Consider the following 13,499-nt stretch of genomic DNA (forward strand, 5'->3'; position numbering starts at 1 on the left):
TCTCTCTCTACTCCATCTTCACATTGCCTTCTCTTCATGTGTATCTGTATTTTTCCCTTCTGTCTCTTATAAGGACATGATAAGTGTTATGTCTTTTTGATGTATGGTCTGCTTTATCATTGTGAAAATCCTTCTTTGTCTCTTGTTATGTTTTTTTATCTTGAAGTCTATTTTGTCAGATATAAGTATGGCTACACCCACTTTTCTCTGGATGCCATTTGCTTGGAGTATTGTTTTCCACCCTTTCACTTTGAGTCTCTTTTTGTCCCTGTTAGTGAGATGTGTCTTTTGAAGGCAGAATATGATTGGGTTTTTATTTTTTAACCCAATCTGCTACTCTGTGCCTTTTGATTGGTGAGTTCAGTCCATTTACATTTAGGGTGATTATTGATATCTGAGGTTTTCCTATAGCCATTTTATCTTTTTTCTAGTAGCTTGGTATCTCCATTGTTTTTCTGTCCTTTTGTTTCTTCTGTCATTTTTTTTAGGGGAGGTGGTATTTTGTGGTTTTTTCCTCTGTTCCCTCCTATTTTATGTTATGTGTCTCGGTTCTGGATTTTTTGTGTATGGTTACCATTAATTTTATGTAAAGGATAGTGTGTGTGTGTGCGTGTGTGCGTGTGTGCCTGTGTGTGCGTGTGTATATATACACACACACATACATATACATATGTAAATGTATACACACACACACACACACACAGTAGTCCTTTTTCTTCTACATGCGCCTTATCTCCATTCCTCTTTGCTAATTCAGATCTTTACTCCCTCCCTGTTCCATTTTTTTTTAATCAAATTATCCCTATTTATGCTGTATGTTCATTTCTAGGTCGCAGTATCTGTTGTCTTCTCTTTTTAAAGTGTTTTTTTTTTACCTTTAACTATTATGTAATATATAAGCTTATGATGATATCTTGTTCTTAATAAGGGTTTGCACTTTCCTGTTTCTGTCTCCCTGTTAGTCATCTTTTTCATAGTTACATATTTTTTGTCCTTTTATTTCAAGTAGAATGATCCTCTTAGTAGTTCTTGTAATGTAGGCCTTGTGGTGGAAAATTCCCTCAGCATCTGTATGTTTGAAAAGGTCTTTATTTCTCCTTTATATAGATAGGAGAACTTTGGTGGATATATTATTTTGTCTGGTAATTTCTCTCTTTTTATAGTTTAAATATTTGATTCCACTCCCTCCTAGCTTGTAGCATTTCTGCTGAAAAATTTGATGGTAATCTAATGGGTTTTCCTTTATAGGTTATCATCTTTTCCCTTGCTGCCTTGAGAATCCTTTCTTAGTCATTAATTTTTGACAGTTTTAATATAATGTGCCTTGGAGAAGGTCTTTTTGAATTAAGATAATTAGGTGTTCTGTTTGTTTCTTGGATTTGAGAATCCAGTTCTTTCCACCAGTTTGGAAAGTTCTTTTTGACTATTTGTTTGAATAGGCTCTCTGTTCCCTTCTCCCTATCTTCTCCTTCTGGTATATCCATTATTCTTATGTTGTATTTCCTGATGGTGTCAGATAGTTCTTGTAAAAGTTCTTTCATTTTTTTCACTCTCAATTCTCTCTCTTCTTCCATCTGTGTCATTTCTAAATTTCTATCTTCAATATCACTAATTCTTTCCTCCATCTGGTCAGCAATATTTCCTAAGCTTGCTATTTTATTCTTCATCTCTTTTAATAAGTTCTTCATCTGCAGAAGTTCTATTTGGTTCTTTTTTAGAGTTTAAATCGCTTTGGTACAGTATTCCTGTTGTTTGTTGATTTTTTTTCTAAGTTCTTTGAACTGTTAATGAGAATTTTCTTGCATCTTGTTGAGTTTTTCAGAACTGCAATCTTGAATTCTCTGTCATTGAAATTGCATATTTCTATATCTTTAAGTTTATTTTCTGGAGATTTTTCATTTTCTTTCTGAGCTACCTTGTCACCTTGGTTGTTAGTGATATTTCATGGACTATTTTTCTGCCTAGGCATTAATGGGAATGTACTCTGCTTTAAAAAGAAAATTTATTATATAGTGATCTCTCTTTAGCAGGTTGGTAAGAAGAAGTTTTTCTCTTGATTTCCAGTAAGTGGTGCCCAATCCTCCAGAACTGCCCAAGCCTCCTGGATGTCTGCTTTGAGGTTGAAAATGCCCTTTATTCTCTGGAGAGGTGTGTATCTCCTCTATGATCAGGTTGCCTTAGTTTCAGGGCTCCATCCCTGTGGTTGAATGTGAAGGGCGATGGGTGTCTGAGCCTCTGAAAAGGCCCTAAAGTCCCTGTACTGTGCCAACAGTCAGATGCAGTGCTGTTTTGCTTCCTTCCGAATCAGCCTGACTGGGTGGGGGTGTAGTGAATTGGGGGAGGCCAGCGTTGTGTATGGCTGTTTTCCTTCCAGTAATACTGGCCTTCAAGCTTCAGCTGCCTTGCTTCTATAGCTCTGCCTCTGTCACTGTGAGACTGCAGTGTGTATTTCAGTTCTGGTTGCTGCAAATTCCCCTGGGGCTCTGGGAGGGTATGGTGGTGGGGAGGGCGCAACTGGGATGGTAAAGGGAGGGGGCCAGATTCCATGACTCAGCTTTCTGCCTAGCAATCAATGGCAGTTGCTAAGACAAAGCTGGTGCCCCTCCGCACTAGGTTTCTGCCCTGTTCTTGGCTCTGTTGCATGGAACATGCTGACTACTCAGGCAGGACTGTTTAGAGCTTCAAAGAGAAAAAAAAAAAAAAAGCCTCATAATTCCTCCCTCCCCCTCAACCTGCATGGAGCTCCAGCTGCCTTTTGCCTGTCTGTCTTTGATCCTCTCTCCCTTTCCACCACCCTGTCTCACGCGATTGGCCCACCCTTAGATTCCTTGATGCGCAGATCTCTCAGACATGCTTGTGTGTGGGTTGGGTGTTATTTGTTGGATTGTAGGTATTCAGCTTGTTGTAATTTGAAGGGAAGAGATCAGGGGAGATCCCTCATGCCACAATGCTTCTGACGTCACTCCCACAATTTCTTTTATAGTCTCTTTTCCCCAAAATCAGGTTCAAACAAAAAGGTTGTTTTCAACTTGAAACATCAACTTGCCCATATAATGTATAGGTCAGGAATTTGGAAAAGGCACAATGAGAGCAACTTATCTCTACTCTATTTTGTCTAAGGTTTCAGCTGGGAATATTTGAAGGCTGGGGGTCACTTAATGGCCAGAAGTTTTAATCATCTGAAGTCTTGTTAACTCACATATCTGGTGCCTGAGCTGGGAGGACTCAGATACTAGAAGTGCCAAGCAGAGTGCCACCATGTAGCCTCTCCATGTGTCTAGCTTCCTCACTGCCTGGTGACCTCAAGGCAATCATACTTCTTACATAGTTGCTCAGGGCTCTAAGTGTTAGTGCTCCAACAAGCAATGTAGAAACTGAAATTGCCTTTTCTGACATAGCCTCAGAAGTTTTGCAGTATCACTTTCACCACATACTATAGGCTATAAATGAGCCTGCTGAGACATAGGTTCCACCTATTAATAGAACCTGGGTCTTGTTTTAAAACCACTGCACTTACAAAACTATAGAGAACAATAGAAAATATACTGATGAATTCATAACCAAAAATTGAGCATTAACATTTTTGCTAGATTTGCTTTAGATCATTTTATAAACAAAAAAAAATCACTGTTAAAGAAAAGACTTCAACCTCCTGAACTGCCTGTTCTAGAATCCGCACGTTTATACGGAAAGTCTCCTTTGTAATAATAACAGCTAACCGACCAAGGAATCTTTAAATCTAGGTCAGTACCACCACCACCTCTTTTTTTTTTTTTTTTTGTAACATTGCTTTTTTTCTTTAATTAAAAATAGAATAGTGCAATGAATTATCGTACACCCATCACTGAGATTCAACAGTTATCAAGATTTTGCCATATTTGTTTCATCAGTAACTTCTTTTTTAAAAAAATTGTCTATGCTTTACAGCAAATCCCAGATACTGTGTCATTCCCATCTTCTACATACTTGTATGCATCTCTAAAAAATATGGACATTTTCTCACATAACCACAGTCCTGTTATCAAACTTAACAAAATAATAATTTAATAATAATCTTGATGTTATCTAGTACTAAGTCCATAATTAAATTTCCTCAGTTGTCTAACTAAAAATAATTTTACAGTGGATTTGTTTAAATCAGGATCCAAAGAGTGTCCATGTGGCATTTGTCTGTCATGCTTTTTAAGTCACTCTTAATCTAGAGCATTCCCACCTTTTTGTTTTATGCTTTTGATTTGTTGTAAAAAAACTGGTATGATTGTCCTGTAGCACATTCCACCTTCTAGATTTGTTTTCTTCCATGTGACATTGTTTTTTTAATGAAACCAGGCCAGTTATCTTGGAATGTCTGTTTTCTCATGGTGTCATTTAACTTGTTCTTTTATCTCTGTGTTTTCTAAAAACTGGAAGTAATAAGAGCTGCTTACTTGATTTTAGATCTTTGACAAAACTACTTCCCAAATAATGTTGTGAATTTCCTGTCGCATTGCATCAGGAGATATATGAAGTTGTCTCACTATTAGTGACAGTAGGTTAATACTTAGTTAAGGGGGGATTTCCTCATCTCACCCTTGTCAAGTTGGTTTCTTCTTCTTGACTAGCAAGTAATCAGTGAGGCAGTACTTCGATACTATGTGACTATCCAGTGCCCTAGAATCAGTTTTTTCATTAGGGCTTGCAAACCTATGATTTTCTAATCCTGTCATTCCTTCTACATTTATTAGCTGGCATTCTTCTGTAAAGAAAAGCTTTCATCATCTAGGGCTGTTTGGTTATACTGAAATTCACTTCCTATGTAAAAGTGGGATGAGTAACTATTTTTTGATGCAAGATTGTTAAGGCATTATAAAAGGATTATACAAGAAGATGATCTTCAAGAGCTCATAGCCAGATTGGTAGATAAAACAACACACATCAACATTAGAGAATGAAGCAAGATAATATGTGCTATGTATTAAGTGACTTGTATATATTATAAGTTCAGGGGAGGGAGAGGTCAGCGTGAGCCAGAGAAGTCCTAGAGGTTTGCATAGAAGGTTGATTTCAGCTTACCTTTGAAGGATGGGCAGGTTTTGAAGAGGTGGACAAAAGAGAAGAGGGTACTCCAGATAGTGTGGATGGTGAGGATGAAGGGAGAGAGGATGAGCTGTACATATTCTGAAGGGATAATAAGGAAGCCATTTTGTCTGGAGAAGCTGAGAATATGGATGTGGAAATAAGGTTGGTGAGGAAGATAGGCCAGGAGCAAAACATGGACTACCTTAAATGCCAATTCAGGGAAGTTAACTTTTATCCTTTTATAAGTATGTGCTTAAAGCACTTTAGGTATTTGCGAATTAGCTTCTTACCTGATAGGAAGCAGGAAAACCAATGAGGTCATCTTTGGGGGGCTCAGAGGTGGGAAATATGGTTGGCATTCTTTATCCTACTTCCTCTGCAGCCCGTGTGACCCCAACCCTACCGAAGCAAGACCGTCCTGTGCGCGAGGGGACCCGGGTTGCTTCCATTGAGACAGGTTTGGCCGCAGCAGCTGCAAAGCTGGCCCAACAGGTAGGTGCTAACACCCAGAGAATGGCGCTGCTACTGATCCTAGTTTGACTTAGAGCCTCAAAGTTCAGACCTTTGGGTTGTTAGGATCCCATTGTTTCATTGGGGAGTGGATAACCTTTTATCTTTATCCATGATAGTATCCTAGTTCTTCCTATATCCTTCAGATCCCAACTCAATGACAAGCTACTTCCACAAGTCACAGAGTTGACATGATTTAGGGTGAAAGAAAATAGAGTGCCAGAGAACAACCCTTGCTTTTCTGGATGTGTAAAATCCTCTCAGATGGGAGGGACCAGGTCTGTCCTTCGGTAACAGCATTTACCTTCAGCTAAAGCCCCAAGGAGGTGACTCAATTGAGTATACTCAACTACTCACCAGTATTGAAATTTACTTTTTAAGAGAGGCTTTTCTTGTCCTCTATACCAAACACTGTTGCCTTGATATTCACCCCCTGCTTCCCAAAAAACTTCACCCCCTAATTTTTATCCTAAAGGGTCACTTCACTAGAATCAAGTTGACATTTTACCATGTTAGAGTTTGCAGAGTTCATAAATGTGTATAATGGGCTCAGCAACTCTCTGAGCAGTTGGAGGGGAATCTTCTGGTTCTCTCCTTGTCAACATCTCCCTATCTTCTCATGCTACATTGTATAGCTTAGAACATTTATTAAGCATCTGTTTTATGTTAGGTGCTTCCATGTACAATGTCTCATGTGATCTGCCCAACATTCCTGCAATAGGTGATATTTTCATCATTTTACAGGTGAAGAAAATGAGGCTCTCTTTAAGTGACTAGTCCAGGAAAATAAAGCCAGTAAATGAAGGAGACAAGATTCAAACTCATATCCTCTAACTCATGTTACTTATTATTTAAATAAAATAAAATAGTTAAATGTTTATGTAATTCAACAATTATATCCTATTTTTAAAAAAATTTAATAGAATGGTGTTTTTAATATGTTCTATGGTGCTCTAGAATTACTGAGAATTGTCTCGGATGCTACTGTTGTGAGCCAACAGAGACCAAGCAGGCCAGGCGGCCCCTCTTTGACCTGAACGTCTCTGTTATCTGTATCCTATAACACCATGTAAAATGTAATTTGAAAAAAAAAATGAGTTTCTACTGCTTTAAATAAACAGATAAATTAATTAAAGGTGTGAAAACTACTCTTAGTGCCTTCTAAGGAGCTTGCTTCTGTTTGAGTTGATCAAGAATTACCTCAAAGAAAAGGTTTTGAAATTGAGCAGGGGTTTTGCAGATGAAGCTTTTGGTGGGGACAGGGAGGCATTCCAGGAGAAGAGAACTCCTTGATAACAGCATGCACCGTCCTTCTTGATTGGGTCTCTGGTCACCTCTCCTCCCTGACCTCCTGCTAGTCCCCTCATGCATGCCCTTTACACCAGCCATACTATTTTACTATGGTACTTGTAGTTCACTGAGTGTAGCAGATTATCTCATGCTTCTGTGCCTTTGCACAAGCTGTTCCCTCTGCCCATTGAGAATCATGCCCTCTTCTCAGATGCCTTACTTAACACCCATTCACGCCATCTACCACCAACATATTTCAGTATCCTGTGCTTCCATAGCATTCTCTCATGGTACTTGTAACTGTACTTCTGTGGCCCTTATTAAACTGTAAGTGCCTCAAAAGTGGGGATATATCTAATTTAATTTGGTATCCCCAGTATACTAAGCATGTGTTTAGTCAGTGGTGGGTGAGTGAATGAATGAATGAATGAATGAGCAGATCTTTCTGGATTGGAGGCTTCATGTTGAGGAGTAGGGCAGGATACATAGACGTTAAAAAATGGATTCTGGAGCCAGCCTGCCAGAGCTTGAATCCTCGCTCTACCACTGAGCAAATTACTTAATTTCTCTGTGCCTCAGTTTCTCTGTAGACTTTGAGCCTTAGATGAGATAATATATGTAAAAGCTCTGAAAACAGCACCTGCCACTGAGTATATATATTATAGACATGTTAGCTTATCATCATCATTGTTATGAGTTGGCTAGGTATATGTGGCCAGACTGAGGAAGACCATGAATGTCAGGCCAGGGAGTTTGAACATGGGTGCAAACCTACTAGGCTTTTTGAACAAAGGAATTGCCAAAGTCAAAGAGCCTTGTCATAAGGCAGTCTAGCCTTCCGTGGGGGAATCTGGGTGAATTATATGAGAAGTAAATAGGTAACAAAGGTAGAAAAATTTAAGCTACATGATCTAGATGTGAACAGATAATTTCTGGATTCACATGAGAGAAATGGGAACAGAAATGCAGTTTCTACTCTGAGTGGAATAACAGTGTGGCTGAAAAAAAGAGATTCTGAAGCCAAATGGCTTGAGTCTGAGTCCCAGATTTGACACTTACTGGTCTTATAATCTTGGAAAAATGACTCAACCTCTCGTTGGGATTATAATTCTTCTAATACATCTTAAGAATATTAAATGAGTTAAATTACAGAACAGTACCTGCCATGTATTACTAATATTATTATTCTTGTCCACCAGAAGTTCCTATGGTAGCCACAGCCTGTCAGATCTTCTGAAGGCAGGAGCAGGCCTGTGTTGCCAAGAGAAGGCAAAGGAACATAATCACTGAGTTGGTCTGTGTGGCTGTGTAGCATTTCAGAAGGTGAAGTCATTCACATGCTCTCAGCATCTCAACCTTTCCAGGTTCTCAGGGCTCCAGATGTCCACTGTACAGGTACCCACTAACCAGTGGATAGTAAATCCACAGAGCAATGGATGGACGAAATCCAAGATATTGAGAGATGTTGCACAACTCCTTATTCTCTCCATCCCAGATGGAGGTTTTAAGACCAGTGACCTGGAGGATTGTCAAGTCCTCTATTAAAAGAAAAAGACCAGCAAGAGGAAGGTATACCATCGTAAGAGATGAAGATAGAATAATAGTTTATCACTTATTGAGTACCTACTATGTACTACATGTTTTTATGTCATTATTTAATCTTTCCAACAATCCTGAAAAACAGATATTATTTTGCCTATTTTACAGATGAGACGATTGAGATTCAGAAAGGTTAGTAACTTGACCAAGGTCATCCAACGTAGGGAGTACAAGCCTAGATTTGAACCCAAGTTTATCTCATCCCAAACCTACTACTATTCTTTTACTCTCAGATGTCCCATTTTGAGAAGTGTGCAAGTGGATGTTTAGATAAACCTGGTTGAATCCTGGACCCAACAGCTCTTCAGCTGTGAGGCTTTGAGCTCAGGATACTTAATATCACTGCACCTCAGTTTTCTCATCTGTAAACTGAGGGATGTTCCTTCTCAGGGCTGCTCTGAAGAGTAAACGAGGTGAAGTATATAAAGTACCTCAGCTGCTGGCATAAATTTAGCTATTATTATTAGAAATGTCCACGATCCACTTCATAAAACTGACAGTGTTAGTACCAAAACTCAAGTCTCTGAACTCATTTACCTTCCTGTTGCCGCTGTACTGATTAGTGACAGTGATGACTTAAGGATGGATTGTACCAAAGAGATGGCCTCAGGTACTGGAAGTCCTATATGTTTGTGTGTACATATATCCAGGCTAGACTTGGGTGGGGGTGGGTTGCACATCAACCATTATCTAGTTTCCTTTCTGGGAAATTCTCTTTTCTCCACTCCTGAATTCTCCACTTCTACTTGGCTTATGTTTCAGGAGCTGCAGAAGGCCCAAAAGAAGAAATATATCAAGAAGAAGCCTCTGTTGAAGGAGGTAGAGCAGCCTCGCCCGCAAGAGTCCAATCTCAGCGTGACAGCACCAGCCCCAACTTTGGCCACTACACCCCAGCTTCTCATCTCCTCCTCACCCCTACCTCCTCCTGAGCCTAAACAAGAGGCCCTCTCAGGAAGTCTTGCTGACCACGAGTATACAGCTCGTCCCAATGCTTTTGGCATGGCCCAGGCAAACCGCAGCACCACACCCATGGCCCCCGGTGTCTTCTTGACCCAGCGGCGCCCTTCAGTTGGCTCCCAGAGCAATCAAGCAGGACAAGGTACAACTGCCATATGGTAACTGAGAAGGATCTTAAGGCCACCGGCTCCAAACGCTATGAACTCTGGTAGATGAGAATACCTAGGAGGGACACTGGCGGCCAACCTAAAGTCTTTGGACTTGATTTCATAGTCCGTGAAGAGACATTGACTGGTGTTAAGCAGAAATAAGCTCAGATGGGTTTAGAAAGATGCTTCTGGTGGCCAGAGTAGAGGCTGAGCTGAAGGTAGGAAGTCTAAGGAGGAGGTACATGCAGAGATTCAAACTGTGGTGAAGAGAGGCTGGGGCTCTGGCAGAGGGAATGGATAGAGAGGGGATAAGTTGATTGAATATGGAGGTAACGTTGGACATGGGAGGCGATTTGATGTGGAGAGGGGAAGAGGACTCAAGCCTTCCTTTTCCTCACTTTGGCCCTCAAAGCCCAGTCCCCAGAGTATACAGCTCAGCGGGGGTGAGGTTGGTGTGGCATTGGGGTGAGGAGGATGGAGGTTTCTAATGAAACGAGGCCCTGGGGGTGGCAACTTCAGGGATACTGAGTTATAATCACTAGCCAGACATTTGTCAGGCACTTAAGGACAGGCAGGGACAATCACCTCCTTGAAGAACTTGGGAAGGAAAATTACCGGAACCAAAGAAATCAGTGGGGGAAAGGAACCAGACTAACCAGGGAGTCCATAGCTGCTGCAAGAGGTCATAGGAAGAAGAGCCAAGGCATGTGGTCGTGAATGGAAGTAGTTAAGGAGGGCTTCTTGCCCAGGATGGGCCTGAGGCCAGGTGTAAGGATGTGGAAACTCAGTGGGCAGAGGAAAAGGGGACGGGGTGGCCTTAGAACAGTTGATGTTGGAGTTGCTGCTGGAGCCCTTGCCATAGCCTGTGCTTACCTCTCCCTTCCCCTACAGGAAAGCGTCCCAAAAAGGGCCTGGCCACAGCAAAGCAGAGACTCGGCCGTATCCTGAAAATCCACAGAAATGGCAAACTACTTCTGTGAACTCCCTTGTCTTCTGCCCCTCACCCCTTCACCCCCATTGCCTTCTCCGTTGTCAACTCTCGGGGCACTCCTGGATCCTGTCTGCCCCGGACAAGGTGCTGAGGCGCATTGTCCTGCTTTCTTGGAACTGACCAAAGGCAGAGACTCCCCCACAGTCCCCTTTACTGACCTCCAACTCCCTTCCCCACTTCCACTAAAGTATCCTGCCTTCCTTCTCCATACCTCTGAGTCACAGATAAATGGGAGAAGTTTCCAGCTGACTAGAACCCTCTTTTCTGCTGCTCAAACCCATTTTCTTTTCATTAGCCTTGTCTCTCGTCTCTACCTAGAGCCATAAGGCAGGATGAGGAGAGGCATGAGGAGACCCTGGGCCCTTCGGTATTTCCTGGGTCATGAAGTGGAAGGCCCAGTGCTCAGCACTTTCCACAATTCCAGCCCTGTCTCCGGAAGGCTGCCCACCTCTGCCCATTCTTTCTTCCCCTTCCTCCCCCCAATCTAGTAGATGTATCCCATTCAAGACTCGTTCCTGGGGGAAGGGTCTGGCCTTTGCCTTCTCTTGCCAAATGCCACATGAAAATAAAGAGGAGAGCCGAGAGTCTCCGTACTGCCCCATTATGGGCCATTTCCAGAAAGGCCATGGGCTGACTTCACTCATCTTTGGGGAGAGATTCCTGTCACTTCTCAAGGTTGGGAGAGGACCGACGCCCAAGCCTTTGACCATGACTTTGTAGCCCATTGGAGGAAGCTGCTTTTGGCTAGAGGTGAAGCCCCCATCCCATGCTGAGCTCCAGGGATTTGCCTGGATTTTGAGGTCCTGCAGAACATTATCCACGTGGCTGGGGCTGGGTCCCAGCAGGTGAAAAACTATCTCCTAAAAGCCTGAAAACACTTGCCACTGAAGCAGATAACCTGGGCTCTACGGCCTGTTCCCTTCACCTGCACCACTGAGCACAGCCTGGACCTTCCGGGGAGGATGTGGCAGGACTGCTCAGCCCTGGGTTATCCATCAGGAGTCTTCCTGCTTCTTTCCCCACCTGGTGTCTTGATCTGAAGACCTCAGAACTCACATCTTCGCTCCTGTGCCTCTGTACTCCCAGATGTCAGGTTAGCGCTCAAGCAGAGTGCAGGTGGCCACTTAGGAGCTCAAGCCTAGGAGAAGAGGCACCCATCTGTAAAGGAACAGATCATCTGATCCTCCCCTCCCCCTCTTCCCTTTGTGTGTGTCTCTCTTGACCAGACAGTGCCCACCTTTCTCCCTCCCCTTCCCCCAACTCCCTCTCTCTCCACCAGTCCTGCCTCCGTGGTAACCTGGATTGAATGGAGAATGTCCCCCTCCCTCCATTTTGGCACTGCCCAAGTAGAGTGCATCCTTACCCTCTATCCCACTCCAACCTCACCCCAGTTTGCCCATTGCTTCTGGGGAACTTAACAGCTACCATGCAGGCCACAGGGAATATGTGAAACTTCCCTTGTCGTCTTTGTGTCTCCAGTTTGTCTTTTCTCCACAGTCCAGATCTACTCTCCTTCCTTGGAATCAGGGGTCCCTTAGCCCCATTTGCTTTTTCTATCTTGGGGACCCCAGGGGCCAAGCAGTCCTACATCTAGTCACACCAAAGGCAAAAAGCCTGGCTACCTCCCCGCTAGCACGTGAAGTCCCCACTCCCCTCCTCTCTGTTTCTGCCTAGCTTTGCTTTTCTTGGGGTTTTCAAGGCAGCAGAGGGTACTGAGGGGAGGGAAAGGGGGCAGCTTGTGTCTCTGTAGGCTACTGCGTGACTAGGCCCTGACTGCTGTAACCAAGACCCGGACCCCAGCCTTTCTGCCCATTAACAAGCCCCCCTTGATCTTTCAAAGGCAGCTAATTGCTAGCAAATCCCCCAAGTTCCAGGCCTCTTTCCTCTCTGTTTCTTTGTTAGAAGTTTCTGTGGAGCTGAAACCCAACCTCCATTTGACCGGGTTTCTGTTTAGTTTAGTTGGGCTCTCAGAGCTTCCTGTTTGTTGTTTTGTGTTTCAAATGAAAAGCAAGTTTACCCTCAGAGTTATGCTTTTCCAAAGAGGCTAGTTGTGCTTTTTTAAAAAATGTTTCAGGTTCTAAGTGAAGTGAGTTGGGGAGGGGTTGGGAGTTGCAGTAACCAAGGTTTAGAACATGGTGAGAGAGTTACCTCTGGTATCCAATACCCAGCACAGAGCTGGGGGTAGGATAGGGGGCAGGGAGAGAGGATTTCTATTCACCTTTAATATATTTTTACAAAAAAGCAAACAATTTAAAAACAAGCCCACCGCTTCTGTACATGTCTAAATATATTTTTAGAAGTGGGTAGGATTGTGAATTTCTGATGCAGGGCCTTTTTATAAACAGGTTAGAATAGCATCATACATACTTGTTTTTTTCCCCTGTTTTTTTTTCTTATGTCGTGTTACTAATGTAATTTATATTTTTTTTCTAGATCCTCCCTTTCCTATAGAGATAAAAGTGATTTATCTTGGCAATTCCTTTGCTTGGCATTATTTTTTTGTGGTGGTGGTGGTGGTGGTGGTGATGGTGATGGTGGTGGTGGTATGGGGTCCAGGAGCGCTGCCTTATCTTTACGTTGTCTCTGATCCACCTCCCATCAACTTAACATTCCCCTGGTTCCCGACCATATACCTAAGGTGGAGAGGGGACAGGATCCCTGCCCTCATAAGAGACACAGTCCACACACCAGAAACATAATCAGAAGGCCAGTGAGTAGAAAAGAAAGGGTGCAACAATTCAAAGTGGCTGACAAGATTGTTGGGAAGGCTTCCCATAGCTTCCATGGGCTGTTTTTAGTGGCAACACCTGTATCTTCTTTCTGTGAATGTGGAGTTTTGAGTTTTCCTCCTCCTCCCTCTACCCCTCCTCCTCCTTCTCCTTTCCTCTTCCTTCCCCTCTTCTCCCCTCCTTCCTGTTCCATCCCCCTCCTCCCCCTCCCCTCCC

General features: G+C 42.8%; 1 protein-coding gene across 1 annotated transcript; it reads left to right on the forward strand.

Annotated features, from left to right (window-relative positions):
• The first annotated feature begins 2,111 nt into the window (after nucleotides 1-2,111).
• Nucleotides 2,112-13,030, forward strand: LOC102885379 (histone lysine demethylase PHF8). Its single transcript, XM_006922948.3, has 4 exons — nucleotides 2,112-2,148; nucleotides 5,441-5,550; nucleotides 9,220-9,556; nucleotides 10,455-13,030. The coding sequence occupies exons 1-4, from the start codon at nucleotides 2,127-2,129 to the stop codon at nucleotides 10,541-10,543; spliced, it is 558 nt and encodes a 185-aa protein (XP_006923010.2). The 5' UTR covers nucleotides 2,112-2,126; the 3' UTR covers nucleotides 10,544-13,030.
• Nucleotides 13,031-13,499: the final 469 nt, after the last annotated feature.

Source organism: Pteropus alecto, unplaced genomic scaffold, assembly GCF_000325575.1.
Source record: "Pteropus alecto unplaced genomic scaffold, ASM32557v1 scaffold159, whole genome shotgun sequence".
NCBI classification, from domain to species: domain Eukaryota; kingdom Metazoa; phylum Chordata; class Mammalia; order Chiroptera; family Pteropodidae; genus Pteropus; species Pteropus alecto.